This window comes from Bactrocera oleae, chromosome 3 (genome assembly GCF_042242935.1).
Source record: "Bactrocera oleae isolate idBacOlea1 chromosome 3, idBacOlea1, whole genome shotgun sequence".
NCBI classification, from domain to species: Eukaryota; Metazoa; Arthropoda; class Insecta; order Diptera; family Tephritidae; genus Bactrocera; species Bactrocera oleae.
In genome coordinates, this window is record NC_091537.1 from 887,748 (window position 1) to 905,034 (window position 17,287).

General features: G+C 39.1%; 1 protein-coding gene across 2 annotated transcripts; it reads right to left on the reverse strand.

Annotated features, from left to right (window-relative positions):
* Positions 1 to 149: 149 nt before the first annotated feature.
* Positions 150 to 16,498, reverse strand: ex (FERM domain containing expanded). Of its 2 annotated transcripts, XM_014231006.3 has the most exons (7): positions 16,152 to 16,498; positions 13,820 to 13,917; positions 12,150 to 12,286; positions 11,878 to 12,023; positions 7,894 to 7,973; positions 3,649 to 7,828; positions 150 to 3,573 (listed from the first exon to the last, which is right to left on the reverse strand). In XM_014231006.3, the coding sequence occupies exons 3-7, from the start codon at positions 12,239 to 12,241 to the stop codon at positions 2,675 to 2,677; spliced, it is 5,397 nt and encodes a 1,798-aa protein (XP_014086481.1). In that variant the 5' UTR covers positions 12,242 to 12,286; positions 13,820 to 13,917; positions 16,152 to 16,498; the 3' UTR covers positions 150 to 2,674. The 2 variants fall into 2 exon arrangements, with proteins under 2 accessions (XP_014086481.1, XP_014086482.1); XM_014231007.3 differs by lacking the exon at positions 13,820 to 13,917.
* Between the last annotated feature and the right edge of the window lie 789 nt (positions 16,499 to 17,287).

Below are 17,287 nucleotides of genomic sequence, written 5' to 3' on the forward strand. Positions count from 1 at the left end.
TTTAATGAAACTTGATACTTGGTGATTTAGTAGGTTGGTGTTGTAAATCGGTATTGAACCATTATCATAAAGTGACATAACTCGATCCCAAATCAAACGACACGGCTTTTTTCACATTTCGACCTTATTCAAGTAGTAAAAGTAATGTATTTCGCATATGTATGTATATATTTCATTAATTTTTATTTGAAATTTATATTTATAATAAACTTTACGCTAAACAGTGGGAATGTTTTTAGAACTAATTTAGTATGCCTTTTTAACATTGATTGATTTGGACTTTCGTATACGGTGATAAGTTAAAAGCCAAATAATTCTTTACAATTCTCTCTTAACAAACATATGTATGTATATACATCTCAGTACAATCGTAAGTGTTTGCATGTAAATAATGTTATTAATACGATAACATTTCATAGTTTTTAGTATTATTTAAATTGCTATCGAATATATTCATTTAATTTATGAAATTTTTAGATTTTATAAAAATAAAAATAAACAAACACAAAAGTTGAAGGAAATACCATATATTTAAGGAAAATAACAATTGGGGACTCTTGCACTGTCATTTTTTTTGTGACATCCAATAGTTTTGAGAATAATTGTTAGAGTGACAGTTATGCTTTTGAGCACAGACCAGTTTGATATAACAAATCGTCCCGAATTGTGTATTGACCAATTGTACAATATATATGTATGTATGTAGTTTATATTTTTGCATTATTTGTGATGGTAATTATGGCAAAAATATCACCTTTTGTTTTTCATTCACCTTATCACATTTAACTATAGACTTTTAAACGAGAAAAGCCTACGTAAATTTTTGTGACCGAAATACAGAAAGATCAAATTTCACCTTTTACCTTTCCACAAAATACCATCAACATACAGTATGTACATAAGTACATTTTGTTGAATGCAATAATAATAATAATAATAATAATAATAATATTTAGACATACTTATTTATAAATATACCTACTGAAATGGTATCTCTTTACTTATGTATGTATGTAAGCGTGAGTACCTACTACATAACGTACGGTGGGGCAAGCCTAGGCAATATTTACTTAAATGCATTTTGCATATTTAAAATCTCCAATATGTATTTACATACGTATGTACATAAATACGGTAAACTACAATAAAAGTATTTACTCACTTACACCCTAAGCGCTAAGAAACTAAAAGAGGTTAGATTGCATTACTATTGACTTATGGCTTCTCATCGATAACCATTCGACGATCAACAGTCGGGCATTCGATCAAATTGATTCGTTTTGTTCGTTCCGTGTTATTCGTACTTTGCTTAAGCCTAAACTTCACGCACCGTTGAACTTACATATTTATATACTGTTATAGTGTAGTCGTTGCTCTCCTTTAGAAGAAAGAAGAAGAAAAAAGTAAAGAATCTCTACTCTTTCGATTCCTTCGAAGCTTTAATGTATAAAACATTAAAATGATAAAAAAAAATTAAAAATAAATTATAAAAAATAAAAATCGATCACAGTTGTTTGGGCGGATTTCGTATAATAGTATGCGAGTGCATAATATCTTGTCTAATACAGATATTTGTAAAATATATGTAAATATGCACTTTGTAGTGGTTTAGTCACTTCTGTTCATTGCAATTTTATGAAAAGTGGGAAAGACAGGAATATAACAAAACAAAACATTAAAATAAAACAGAAGTAATAAATAAATACAAATAAAAACTCATGTATGACATAAGTTTCCATTTAATGTGTTATAGCGAAAATAAATATTTTCGTATCTTCATACCCAATTTCTACTTGTATTGTATTGTGAGTATTTGTGTACTATTTGTCTTTTGTTTGCTTATTTGTTTTTTAATGAATTTCTAAAAGTGACTAGATTAAAGTGTTTTTCTTTTCATTTTATAATTGAAATGAAATGAGGTCAGTTTTTTCCAAGATATTACTCATATCTTTCGGATTTCCGGCAAATGTTATTACGTGCTTTTATATTACATAATGTACATAAATACATATTTACATGTATGTAAGTAGGCACATATGTGTATGCCACATGAAAGACTGCAGCGTCTGATTTCTTCGAGCGCAACCTTCATATGGTCTGAAATCAGACATTTGGGTTCTCAAAAAAAAGGTTTTTTGGGCAAATACCCGATTAAAATCCGACAACGAATATTGGTGTAAATTTGTTGTCCCGGAGAGAATATATCAGCACACCAGTATGAATGGTTTCGTGACCTTTGCTATAAGTACGCGTTTGTAGTGAAAACCCTCGCCTGCAAACCTTCCCCCTAGACACTGTGACTTTGCGTAGAGAAACTTTCCATGAGGATTATTTACTTCGTTATTTTATATATAGTCGACGTTTGGCGTGATTTTCATTTAGGAATAGAAAGTAACACCTGAACAAAAGAAATCGCAAAAGATCTTACGCCTCCTGTACTTATGCATACCTCTTTTGTTTCAGCTTTACGATGGACTGGGTGCACCAAGTGACAAATTGCATTTACATATATTAGCCTAGTGCCACTCGCCGGTGTGTTAGAAAGAGCCATCAGTAAACGTTTACTCTTCCATACTTAACTACCCTACTTTTTTTTGCAAAGTTTCGCTTTTCCATTCGGAGTCTTATTTCCAATCTGTTTAATAGTTGTTGGGAACTGCAGTCACTACAGATTTCAAATTTGAGAATTGTAGCTTTTGTGGTGCTTCATAATTGCTGGATCCATGACATAGTTATTTGCCTCTGCCATTTGCATGGGTAGAGGTGGAAGTTTGTCATTGGGATGGCGATGGCTTCCCACTGACTTTCGACCTTTTCCGGAGACCAGTAGCAGTGTCGATGAAGTTGAGGTTGTGCTTTTCGTGCTAGTGTTTGTAGAAAGTGTTGTGCTTAAAGTTGGCATTGTTGTGCTTGTTGATGTTCCGGCCGAGACCACAGCTGATGGCGAAGCTGAGATCGTATTTGCCGCCTCATTTGCAACGAAAGCGTCAGTACTAGTTGTCAAGTTCTTATGAACCGATTTGCCGTTGTTGAATTGATTTGCAGACACCGTTGAGGCTCTGCCACTGCTTGTGGACGCTGCATTGGTGTTTACATTCCGCATTGCTGCAGTTGTAGATGTGCGATTCGTTTTCGAAGCGGCAAATACTTTAGTCTGTTTTAGTAGTGACTGATCATTGCAGAGCGCAGAGATAAGTGGTAAATCTAAGTGTTTGCTTTTTTCGCGCAATACAGCAATATCGAGTGGATTTGCAGAGGCGGTGTTTCCGTGACCGACACTAACATTGTCGCCGTTGGTTTCTTTCGACTTGATGTTTCCAGCAGATGTGATAGCCTGTCGATTGGCAGCTGCTGCACTAGCTTGAAGATGTGCTAAGATACTGCCGCCGTTATACGATATGGGGTTCGGTTTTGGCCGTTCGCCTGCCCATTGCGCACCGCTGGAAGTGCGGGTCATATTATTGACACTCTGATTGGTATTCAATGTGGGTGGTTTCCTTGGCGGCAATTGATTGCGAATCGCCGATGAACGTTTGGTCGACACAGTATTGGTTGCGGTTGGTTTTGAGGGAACTATATCAGGAATACGTATTAAAAATATATGAAACTGCACTTTTAGTGTTAGTAATTGTAATTAATGATACTCACTTGGTGGCGGTTTTTCAGATGGTGTGGGCATTGGTGGTTTCTTCAAGCGTCTATTTACATATGGTGGTGGTGGGGGAGGAGGCATACGTTTCATCTTTGGAAGAGAGTCAATTGAATTTAAAATATTGTCATCTGAACGTGAACGCACAAATAAATTTGTTGCTCCCATACTGGGTACTGTCAATGCGGCAGGATGCAGTGGAGGCGGTGGTGGTGGCTCATACGACGAGCATAAGCTGGCCATGGAGGGACTGTAAAGTGGCGAATATGTGCTTGGTAGTTGCACATATGTGTCTGATAAATTCTGTGTCGACGCGTAACGGGAATGTGTGGATAATGCTAATGGCAAGTAAGGTGTGCTTCGGTAGATCGCGTGTCCCTTACATGTCTCCCACGATCCAACATGCGCCCTGCCTGTGTGATAAGCTAAGTATTGATGGTGATGCGGGAGTGGTTGAGGTGGCGCTTGTGCCATGGCCGCATATATTGAGCTTTGTTTAGCATCTAGATATTCTTGCTGACTCACTGCAGGATCTTGAATCGGGTATATAACATAGTCAACGTCGCTGTACAGCTGTTGTTGGTACAGCTCGAGTTGTTTGCGTGCAAGCTGATTACCATAAACTCCTGGTTGCGATGGTGGAGGTGGTGGCGGCGGTTGACGTGGTATATTGGGTGGTGGTGGTGGTAAAAACTGTCGATGCTTAATCACTGGTAATATAACACACGTTCGTGGTGTCTGTTTAATTTCTGGATAAGGTGGTGGTGGTGGAGGTGGTTGCTGATGCAAAGATGACATGCTGCTGTGTCCGCCATGCAATCTATAAGGAACAATTGGTATGCCAATTGTGCTTGGTATGACGCCTGCTCCGGTGGTAGCAACAGCAGCTGCCGCAGCATGTGCCATTGCTGCTGCAGATATGGATGATTGTCTTGTCACTGAAGCCGGGGGATTGTTGCCGTTTAGCGAAATCTGCGACGCACTGATGTAATGAGAGTTGTGTACAGAATGCTGTGAAAGATGACTCGACATGTGTTGGCTGGAAATGGAACCTGTTGTGGACGCAGACGATGAGCAATGCGTCGGAGCAGCATAACTGGGTTTCTGATTATCACTAATTACACTGGTATGTGCTTTAAGAATGTTTATTTGTGGTCGAGTGGTAATGAAACGAGCAGTAATTTCTTCCGTTTTTAAAGAGCTCATAGATCCTGCAACCGAAGATAAAACACTGCTGGAATGATTGAGAGAAGAGCTGCTGGATTCTACTGATACCAGTGACATGGGACGCGGCTTCTGCGATGTAGGATACGGTGGAGGGTCACGACGTCGAACGGCTGATGCCGTTGGAATGGGTGCACGTGGAATTGATGTGCCCACTGGATTTGTGTTTACCTCTTTGGGAATGTTTGGCGATGGCACTTTGGAAAAAGTTGTAGCAACTGTAATGCTTTTGATATTATTGATAGGCTTTTGTGTTAAGGCAGAACATACTGGAGGCCCACAGAGACCAGTTTTTTCATGTCGTGCATGATATGGCGGTGGAGAACGCATTGGTAAATTGCCAAGGCCCGCTAAATTCGTTGTATGCTTCATGTTATTGCTGTCGATACGTTGTGGGGGTGCTGGCGGATCGGTCGGTATTAAATCATTAATTAAATCTTCAACATGATCATCATCGGTTGGTGCAGTATCTTGATGTCCCTGAATATATGATTCCCCTTTGATGGGCAACGGCAAGGTAACATAATCGCAGTCCGAATCTAGTGTGCTTGACACCGTCTTACGATTGGGATATGTGCCGCGGCCAACTATTAAGTCGGTTAATTCCTCTGCAGAAAGAAGGTTATGCTTATTGTCGGTCGGGTCGCTGCCATCACCTCGGAAGGAGCCACTTGTGCTTACATTTGAGTCTGAGCGTAAACGGAAATCTTCATTCTTAATGCGTTTACCGTGATAATTTACACCATCAACTGAGTCCAGATTGGGATGACTTTCATGCAAATTATTAACATTCGCCTCCACTTTGTTGGGCTGAAAAATACTTATTCCATAATGCGAGCTTTTTTCAGACTCGGCCATCTCCGACGATTGTCCCGTCATTTCGCTACTATGCATTGTGTATACACCAGAAGTTTCAGTGGGTGGAGCACCGTGGGCCAATGTATATACACCAGAAACGCTCTCGTTTTCATCGCGACTGGAAGATGCAAAATCGTGTTCAATACACGTTGATTCCGCTTCACTGAGGATGGAATTTTGAGCGGTGTGACTAAAGCCCAATTCAAGGCTACTGGATGTAGAATTTCGACGCTGCATTGGGGTTGAATTTATTATGGAACTCACCGCCAACGATGTTAACGTATTATTTGTAGAGTCTGAGTTGGGTAAAACCACGACAGTACTACAGGTCGATGAGCACTGGGAACCAATATTGTGTTGTGAACTGGGCGAGTCAGTGGCCGTCGAAGAGTCCGCTGCTCGTTGCGATGCCTGATTAGAACTGCTGCTAGAAGAGTTTCCCTCTGAATTATGACTTCGCTCTGGTGATTCATCACCGGAGTTTGCGGAATTCGAGTGTTGCTTTTTACGTTCCTGACGTACAGATAGCGCCGCTAATTGCTCCTCCAAATCTTTTAATGAGACCTGACCCACGGATGAAGTCTGTCTACTGATGCTAGGATGATCTAGTAAATGCGCCAACGCTAGACTCTCTGTGGATGGTGCTGCAATTGGTACGGGTGGTGTATTTATCATTATTTCAACTTCATCTTCAGAATGAACGCGGTCACTCACTATGCCCGAAGTGGTGTTAGAGCTAGTGCTCGAAATTACGGATATGCGCTGATCACTTTTATTTTTGTATGGCAAATGTAAACTGCGCGAATATGTGTAGCAAGCATGAAGACAATCACTCTCTTCTTCTTCACGCTTAATGACTTCTTTTAGACGAGCAGCAATCTTCATGCTGAATTGATGGGTTTCACGGCACAATGTTAATAGCATTTTATTTTTCTCATCCGAGGTAGCATAAAGCAGAATTTTGCAATCTCCAGAGCGAATTTCAAACTTTTTCCGCTCGAAGGATAGCTTAGTAATGCTAGGCCATAAGAATGTGGTTTGTTGCTGAGGATTTTCGAAAGAACTGAAAACTTTTATGCCTTTTGAATAGACCACAAACCACGAACTGCCCAAACCATTTTCGTTTTTCGTAGAACGCATCCTGAAAATGTGCGCATTGACGCACTCATGCACAAGACTGGCTTGCTGAATGTAATGAAGCTCTGCGTCGGCCGTTGACATGCCACGATACTCACGATGGCAGGCCTGTAAAGCACTCATTGCCCAAGTTGTGCGTAGCTCAGCAGGCAGATAATCACTGAAGTTAAAATATTCTTTTGTAGAGATGTTTGTCGACGTATGCGCCAGCGCCGAAAGAGAGGTGCGCGAAGAAGTCGACGTTGTTGGTGGAGTGCTGGAAGAACATTCCCGATTTATAGAAGACATCGACGAAGATGCCGAAAACGAGGCTGCCATAGCTCCAAGACTACGCTTTAAGCTACCACTGATAGGGAAGACTGATGTGGACGATTTTGGTGCTATTGGTTCTTGTGAGTCAGTATTTGCTAATGAAGTTGTGACATTTTTTGTGCTTAGAAAATTGGATAGCCGAAGAACACGATCATTATCACTGCCTGGACGTTTGTTGATTTTCGGCAATGTTGTTATAATTCCAGTTGCCGATTCAGTTTTCGCAGACGCTGTCGTTTCCGTTGTTGTGATTGCCGTTATATCGGTAGTTTTTCCTGTTAAGTTTGAGACTTCACTTGTATTGACTGTGGAATTTGTAGCGTGGGGAGAAAGCTGGCTTAGGTGGTTACACTCCATCGGTTCACCATAGTTGCTTTCTCTCGATAATAAGGATTTTAATGTTGTGGCTCCACTCATTTGTGTTGAATTTGGTGCATCACCTAAATCAGCTTGTAATGCTAATCCGGCGAGCAATATCATTGACTGTTCTGAATATTCTTTAGGCGTTTCCCGTTGTAGAGCATTGTGTTTTAATTGCAGGTAGTAATTATGGCGCGATATCTCATCTTTCAATATAAACGGGCTCTCGATATAAAATTGAACACGAAAGTGTAATTCCAGGAGAGGTCGCCCATTTGCGTCGAGGCCCTATAAATATACAATTATAAATTATATTTAAATAAAGTAACCCGATGAGCATGTCATCAACTTACGTGTGTGTGTGACGAGCGCCAACTTTTCGGGCCGTATTTGGAGAGTTTGCTCTCCGGATCCGCAAACATGTATTCGCCATCTGTAATTGGAATGAATATCAAGTATTAGGCATACAAAAGATTTTCATACTCGATTGTAATAATTTTTTTTTATTTTAATTTTTATGTAAAAGATTATTTTCCCACAATCAACCTTTCATTTTTAAACTTTGAGATGGACAGAGCGAAATGATGGGAGCTCGGATATTTCAGGGGGAACTCTGTTAGTTAGGCCGATGTTCAGAGAATGTGCGAATCCAATAGATTGGAGTTCAGAGACAAGCTATAATTTCGATTTTTTTACTTTTGAACGTTTCATTTTCGCAATAGGGCCCCAAATCTAGCACCATCCGTTTGCTGTTCTACTTGAACTAAGCACACACTCTGCTACAGCATAGTGAAGCTGGCGTATGGTTATCTGGCATGCCGGAAAGCAGCTGCATCGTGCAATCGTCCATCGTCCGGCGTATGTTTGTGAGTATGAATTGCCCATTTCAGCATTCCTGTCTGAGAGCATGCACTACAGACATACATACATACATGCTGTACATGGTATCTACGCGAGTCGAAGTGTATATATATATATTGTACATATGTATCGATGCACACGTCGGTTTATTTTATATTTATTTTACTGATTCCGCGGGTTTGGCTGGAATTTGAATTTCTTTTCGAGGCATTTACTTACACCCCTTAGCGTTTATTGCGTCCTTTTGTACACACATATGTACGTATGTATACCTGTGCCTCTGTACGTGCGCCTTCCTTAGTTTTTTATCAACGAAAATAGTTGTTTGGTATGAAATGCCATATTTTTTTACTTTGTTTTGTTACTATTTCTTACATTGGGCACTTCGTGTTTTTATATATATACATACATACATATTTCAATTTTATTTTATTTTATTTGTTTCATACTTTTTTTTTTTATAAATTATTATCAAATCTTCTTTGTATGTATGGATGGAGTCGCGTCTGCTGCTTCGTGTTGTTGTTTGTGCTTCCATCATTCTTGTTGTTTTCGCAATCGCCACATACCAACAACAGCATTTTCTCTTCCATTTATTGTTAATGGTGCATAATCATTATCGCAGGTAGCGGCAGTCAAGATAGTGGTGACTAAAGAAGATTCGACAATTGCAATAACAACAGCCACAACGTAATATTTTAGATCCCTGTTGAGGTCGTTATTGGTTGTGTTGATTTCGTTTTGTTTTCGTTCGATTTTTATTTTTTTCTTGATTTTCATTCGTCAATTTTTGTTTTGTTTTTGTAGCTGTTGATCGCGTGCAACCGATAAACATCGGAAATTAAAATTCCTCTCTTATAGCTTCAACTTGAGATATTTGGTATACCTCTTTCAGATGTTGGCAAAGGCAACCTTCTGCTGCTGCTTTTGATATTTACATATAAAATATTATATTTTAGGGCTTTTTCTTGTGTTGCGTTATCTCCTCGCAGATGTATATGCTATATGTATGGATTAGTAGATACGTTTGTATTCTACATAAAATGTTGTACAATAATTCAATAACTTATTATGCGCAAGAGGATTGGAGATATTTCTAAACAAGTGATGATATGACTTCAATAAAATTAATTGATTTTGGATCGTTCTAAAAGGTGCTACGAAGAGTAATAATTTATGATAATTTGATTGGCCTTAGGTCTGGAATGTCTCAAATTTGTATTAAAAAAAAAAAATATGCTTTCTTCTTGACATATTTCCTAAAGACTCTTTTAACCTTAAAAAACGGTTCAGATATCATTATCACAGAACCACCACCACAATCCGATTGCCTTCATTCTTCTAAGCTGCAGTTTTTGAATTAAAAAAAGTTCCGATATGTTCGATGCCGCACCGAGTCACTGCCTTTTGAAGAGATTTAACACAAGTGCTGCTTACTCATGGGTCGTGGTCAGTGGGTAAGGGGCCGAGGCTACCCATGCCGATACCATATCGACGAGTGCAGCGTCCGATAAGGTATGAAAAATAAAACTAATAAACATAAACCAGTCTTTTGAAAAGGTGATTACAACGCACCAACGTCGCCTAGCCCAGCAGGCAAGTAGCTAAACTATGCAACACCATAGCAGCCGGCAAGCACCGCAGATTGAGCGACCATTCGATGCTTGCTGTTGTTGTAGCTTGGAGCAATGTATTTGGTTGGTGTTTACGATGCAGCAATGTTACTTGGACAAGTGCAGTGGTGGAGAAGGGCCGCAGACACAGCTCGATGTTTTTTTTACCTCATTAATTCTAGAGATCCATCCTTTGGTATGTGATGACATACAAACCTTCTATATATAAATGTATATGCGTGTGTATGTTTTCATCTTAACCCGTATGCATACGCTTATGCCTGTTGCTAGTGTGCCTGGTCAAGGCAACAAAAACAGTCACTGATTCAAAAAGCTCCACAAAAATGTTTCATAAAAAGCAGAAACACATAAAAATGCTAAAGACACAACAAATATTGTTCAATAATAGCAGCCAGCAAGTGAGCATGCCGATGATGAGGTATTACGAAGCAACATCCACAGCTCGGCGAGTGTGTGGAATGCAGCAACAGCCGGCGGCGGCAAGTGGAAGGCCAAGGGCAGCCGGGACTAAGACAGGGGGACAAAACTGGCAATTGGCAGCGGACACAAGACGCGTGTTCAGTAATTCAGGTAGCAGTTGCGCGCATTGCCATAACACGAGAGCGCTCAGACCAGCGCATGGACGGACGTCCGCCGATGCCTGATGGTTGCCGGTCGATAGTCGTTGGTGGTGGTTGTTGAATTGTCGACGACGACGGCGGCGATGATGACGTTCTGTTGCCAACACAACCAGTAGCCGCAGAAACAGCAGCCTTGCCTACATGCTCAGAAAACGAATGAGAATGGACGCACACCTCTGAGTCGCAAGAACAAAATCGTGAAACCATAAATGCAGGCAGTTCGGCAATATGTAGAAGTAGCCGCTATTCATGTATGTACATTGAAAATAGAATGAAGACAGGAACATAAATTCAGATCCCGAAACAGCTTAGGAATGCTGACCAAACTGGCTGTAGACTGTAGGCAGTTGGTTTCCACTGTTACTGCAGCGATTGCGGCGATTATAAGACGCAGAGAGTGGCGGAGAGTCAGTGAGGAGATAGGTACCACTTGAAAGAAGTTCTGTAGATGTAAATATGCACATGTACACATACAAATAGTTGTACAGCCATGGTCGGATGAGTATGCAACACACTTACGCTCGTATCTGTGACGTTGTCCACCAATCCTTAGCTTGAAGTTGAATTCGAATGCTATGGTAGCGGCAGCCTGCAGCTGGATGTGGTAGAAGTACGGCCATTGCACAGATACAGGAATGCACCGCATCGGTGGCAACGTGCTTCCGAAGCGCAACACTTGCAACTTGCAACATTTTTGGTTGAGCAAGAACAAATATGATAAATAAAGCATTGATTACATGCGCGTGTCATTTGTCGCACATAAATGTACATACATGTATGTGTGGAAAGTAAAAATATCCCATTAAATGTCTTTCATAGGGAGCAAATAGAGAATGATTGAAAATCTGAAAAGTATGTATATACTATGTTTATACATATATATATTTATTAGTGAACGCCTAATTGAAAATTGTTAATGTTTTTTATACTATAATTTTCACCTGAAAATAGTATTTCAATTATGTTCTCATTAAAAGATTTTTTATTTTGTAGCAATATCGTTTAGATGGGACGGTACGACGAAAGTACTGATGTTTCTATCGTAATCGTAACCCTTCATAGAGAACTCAACTATTGTCAATTTGTACCAAAATTTATCTTTTTCTCGTTAACGTGAGCGAAGTTATCAAAGTATCGGCTATTTATGGTTACTTTAATAATTGAAAAATTCCAAATAATCGCCGATAGGTGATAGGTATATATGTGTATAAGTGAAACTTACCGATGAGCACCGCCAAACCGAACAATTCTGTATCGAGCATGCCTTGTGCTGCAAAGTGTAGGCATGTTTGTGTATACACTTCTCTCACCCGACTCTTTGCATCGACTAGGAAGTATAAAGTTTTGGGTTGCTGATTTCCCAAAAGTCTGCAAAAAAATATATCGATATATCTAGTTAGAATGTGATTTATATTGATAGCGGTAAACTAAAAATGCACACGGGCTGCAGATATTCATGCAAGCGATAGAAAATAACCGGTGTAAAACACCTACCTTAGGGCCAAAAAGCGTGATCCTGGTGATAGTTGTTCGGCCGATGACGCGCAAACTTCTAAAGGCGCGCTGACAGTGCAAAACGCTCGCATGCTGCATCATTACTTAAATGCAACAAGCTCTTCCGAAATATCTTTCTGTAAATAAGCAAATTCAAGATAATTAATGTCGTTACTAATGTGATCGGTTAAATAGGTGTATGTGTGCGCACTATTATACGCATATATTAATATTATATTTAAAGTATAGGAAAACGCTTAGTGAGTGTGTGGTACACATAAATTGCTTTTACAAGTTTTTGAGCCTTTCATTTTAAAGAAGTGCGGAATTTAAGGAAATTTGTAAAGAGTTCCACTCTACTCCAACCGAAGACAGACGACTGCTATAAGCCACCGGAGGAGAGAATACGCGCCCTATCAATGACAAGTTCATAGACAAAATATAGGCATATTTTAATCAAAACCTCAACCTACCTTCCCTGACTACTACTATAACTCCTTCTTACCAATCCAGAGCCAACTCAACTTGAAACCTTTTCCCGAGTATACCGACCTGTAAGGCATACATACACCAGCCAATACATATTTACATGCTTTACATACACTCAACAGCTCCCGTTTGCTATTCTCTCCTTGTTGTCGCCCATATTCGTTGAATAATAACTTAAAATAATTAATTTATATGCACGCATATATTTTTATTATATATTTTTTGTATGCATATATGTATATATGTGTATGTGTACGTACGGCTTCTTACGTGTAACTTTCTTTGAGACCATCGCTCGAAATTGCATTTAGTAGGGTTTGTCGCTTAAGTCTTTTGTTATTGTTAAGTGAAATTTCGGTATCGCGTACATACATGTGATATCGTATTTGTAAATTTACATGTATATATGTAATTAGGTAAGTAAGTATGTAAAGAAACATATTAAGATTTTATAAAAATCTCAACAAAAAAAAACTAACACAAAATACTTTTTCCAAAAGTCGTCGACTCAACTTCCGCGATGCAGAGCTATCCATAATGGGCGTAGTTTCACCGACATCTGGGCAACATCCAGTTGAATATCACAAAGGGCGCCTAAAGCTTATGTGAATACATGTTTTTCTAAAATTGGCGTTAAATTAAGCTTTAAAATATCGACCAAAGCCACATACATATGCATTCGTTGATTGAAGGAGTGCAATATGTGTAAATAAATAAATTGTTTAGAGCGCATTGTTTAGCCAACTTAAGGTGTGCTCTGTTTTCGTGTCACCGACCGGATGGGTTAGGCCAGCTAATAAACCGTTCAATATCAAGTGGATTTAATTACTTTCATTGACATTAAATTACATATGTAGCACACATGTGAACCCCTGAAATCCCATGTAATTGTGTTCGGCGCTCTATCATTTATTGGAACATTTAAACACTAATAATTGCTTATTTAATTACTCATCTTGGACAAATTGTTATTTGTTCGCATATCACGCACGAGTAACCCTGACGAACGAAACGGCAATTCAAAGCGTTCGATCATTTGCAACACTCAAATCAAAGTAAAATGTCATATGAAAATATAAGAATTGAATTGCATGGCTATCTCTAAAATCTAATTAAAGCAACATGAAATCTATTGGTAAGAGGTGGTTGTATGGCATATGCATGTGTTATTCAGGGCTTACCTCCACTCCGCCAAGGACAAGACTTATTTAACGACACCTAAATCGACTGTGTTTGACGCCAATTTCTGCTAATCGGTGCCATTTGCATTATGGAACAACTGTGGATACAAACATAAACACCTCATTAAAATCGGTTACGATTTCCTTTTTATACTTTTTACATAGATTATTTACACGCATATGTTCGTGCACATTAATGTATTGTATTTACTACGGAGTTCAAATAAATAGCACAAATACACAGTTTATATTTTTAATAGGTTCTTAAATATAGTGCACATTTTTCGCTTGAGAATTTTTAATAAATATTTTCAATTTTGCGTGCATGTGGGTATTATTTGCTTCTCACTACACAGCTATCGGAGCTTTTTTCAATTATATAACATATGTATGTATATAAATACTGCCTTATACATACATACATATATAATATTTACTACATACGCACAAATTTAGAATTGCCGATTGAAACCACTTTAATTAAATACTTTTTAGAGCAAATCGGCGAATTGTGTGTTGATTTCACCTTTCTATGATAAACTCGATTGACACTTTTGCACATCGGTATCCCTTTATCTGTGTATATATATGTATGTTTGTGTTGAGGTTTTTGTACATACTTCGATCGACGATTTGTAAGCGCTTTATTGTTTTTCGGTTCGGCTCGCATTCCAATTGACTTAGTGTCTAATTGAGGCAAGTTCAGCAAAAGCGTCACGAATTACACATTCAACAAACACATATATACCCATGTATATATGTAAATATGTTTGAAGTAAATGATTGAACCAACACACATCGACGATTATCACACCACTCGGCCGGCCAGCAGACACACAAAGACTTCAGCTACTTCAGCGATGAAAAGGCAAAGTTTGGCTTTGAATTTGTTAGATTGAAAATTGACCAGCATTGTTGCTGCTGCAAAGGGTGATGGTGCATATTGAGGATACACTTGAGGCTAATGCTAAGGTCTCTGTTGCGCAAGATTGCACTATTGCAGGGTAAGCAATATTGAGAAGGATTTAAACACACATACACACACACCAGCGCATGTTCGGTATGCGTGAATACAAACTTTGCCCCTTCTCTCGTTGCAGTAATCGGTGCTATTCGTCTTCGATAGCATTCGTTTTTTTCTTTCATTGCATGGTTGTTATTGTTGCTGCGTTGCTATCTCAATTCGCATATATTTTGTTGTTGCTCGAAAGAATGTCATGCCATTTTTTGTTGTGCTTCGATGTGCCTCTAATTCTCCATTTCGCCGCTTCGTCGACTTTTTACATGAGCACACATAAATACGCGCACACACAGAAAGAGACAGCGACACACATGCACACACACACACACACCATTTTTATCAGTCAGCACATGAAAACCGATTGTGAGAGAATCAACGCGGCGTAAACTCCAACCGCACGCACACACACACATACATATCTATACGCTAAGCAACCGAATGGATCGTGGAGTGGCGCGCGATTTCTGGCGTCTTCGCCGTCGATGGGGCTTGTGAGCGCATTTGAGTGTATTTGTGTGTCTGTGCGTGTGCGCGTGTATGGGTGCGTCTGCTATGTGAATGCGTATTTAGAGAACGCAACGTGGATTTTCAACTAGATTCTATTGGATTTCTTTCCCCATTGTCACAATCATTTCTAACCAGAACACCACCGTGCAGACCAATCGCAAAGCTTTTATTTGTATGCTCGTGTGCACATATGTAAGCATATTAAATGGTATTTGCATTATACCTATTTGTTGTTGTTTGTATACGATTGTTGTAAAATAACAGCACATTCACCGCACTCAATCGAAATAATCGCCGATCATGCAATAAATACATTGTACACCACAATTCATGGGATCGTTCAAAATCGTTGAATGCGATCAACGAAATTTCCAAGTTGCCTTTTCACTTATTATGATTATCATTTTTATTTCTATTATTATTGCTGTTGTTGTTGTTCAGTTATTTCAGTTATTGTATTGGTCACAAGTATTTCAGAGTATTAATATGGCACATTCTTGACTGATTAGTAAGCGAACTTTGCACAACCACCTCATAAATACATACAAGCACACGCTCATACATACGTACATGCATGTAACTATGAGTATAAGTAATTAGTATCCAAATTATCTAAGAAACGATCGCAATACACTTTCAAGTCGACTGCTGCGTTTCGTCTCGCATGCAAACGCTGTGAGATCACTTATCACTAATTTAAACATTCCACAATTTCCTGAAATTATTCGCATATTTATCCTCAGTTATACTTATTTACATGCGTATGAACGAACATATTTGTGTAATTTTGACATGAAAACATACTTTCTTTCGACACGGGTATTTTAGCTCACTAGTTTGGCTAAATCAGCATGAAGAAACTGTCAAGTTATTACGCTTTGTCGTATCTTCTCCGCTTGCCCAACTTTAATTCATTTATTTCGCTAACTTTTTCCACTCAATCGCTTAAATATCTTTGTAACCACTGATAATTTCACGTATTCCTATATATCTTGTGGAACATTTCTGGTGAGTTTCTTTCCTTCTCTATACTTTATTTGACTTTTTTGTTTCAGATTTTTTATATATTTACAGAAAAGTAATTTTTTAGCTCAAACGTATCGAAATCTTGACCGCTTCGCTCAGCACCATAAACCGAACTGAACCAAACGCCCCGCGAAACCACAATTTTTCTCCGTCTCCGCCATACGAAGATTCCTGACCCTCTCTGCTGAGCAATCGAGCATTTAGCTCGTATACCTGTTTTTGCCAGCTACACTTTTGCTTCACTGTGTGCCTGCGTGTGTGCATTTGTGAGACGTATCGGCGAGTCGAGCCGAGCCGTGCGCCAGTGGTGGTGCGAATATTTCTTGAGATACCTGCTGTTGCTGCTCCCAAATACCAGCTACCAGCGTCGAGATATTCGTTGCTCGATGTTGCTTTATTGAAAACGTGATTTTAGATTGGAATGCGCTATTTTGTTGATAATTTCATACAAACACACATGTATTCATTTGTCCAACGTATTGTAGTGCATGTGTGTGTGTGTGTGTGTGTGTGTACGATCATGAATTCATGAACTTTCTATGTATGTACTTGTAGTACAATATACCATGTACGTATATACGAGTATGTGCATTCTCTTTTAGACATGGCGAGAGACTTTTGGGGCTCCGAACAGTGTATGAGCAGCATTTCAGTTCCAAATCGCGATCGTTGGGAGTCTAGTGTTTGTTGTTCATTTTTCGTGCCCGCCGAATATTTTCAGCGATCGAGCGCATGTATGTACATATAGATATGTGTGTATGCATGCCTATACGTACAATTGTATGTATGTACAAGTGGAGTGGTGTGCATGGAGCATTGCCAGTGTAGACATTTGAATGACCATAAATATAAATGGGGTATCGTATATTTTCTAATTGGAATGCGGCAAATGTTTAAGCCCGGTATAAACCTGC

What these genes read in the sequence shown, in the direction of transcription:
- ex (XM_014231007.3), bottom strand. Translation starts at nt 12,241, where the DNA reads ATGCGAGCGTTTTGCACTGTCAGCGCGCCTTTAGAAGTTTGCGCGTCA. An exon ending in GGCGCTCGTCACACACACAC is followed by an intron (nt 7,829 to 7,893) that starts GTAAGTTGATGA and finishes GTATATTTATAG; the next exon opens with GGCCTCGACGCAAATGGGCG. An exon ending in ATCTGAAAAACCGCCACCAA is followed by an intron (nt 3,574 to 3,648) that starts GTGAGTATCATT and finishes TTCCTGATATAG; the next exon opens with TTCCCTCAAAACCAACCGCA.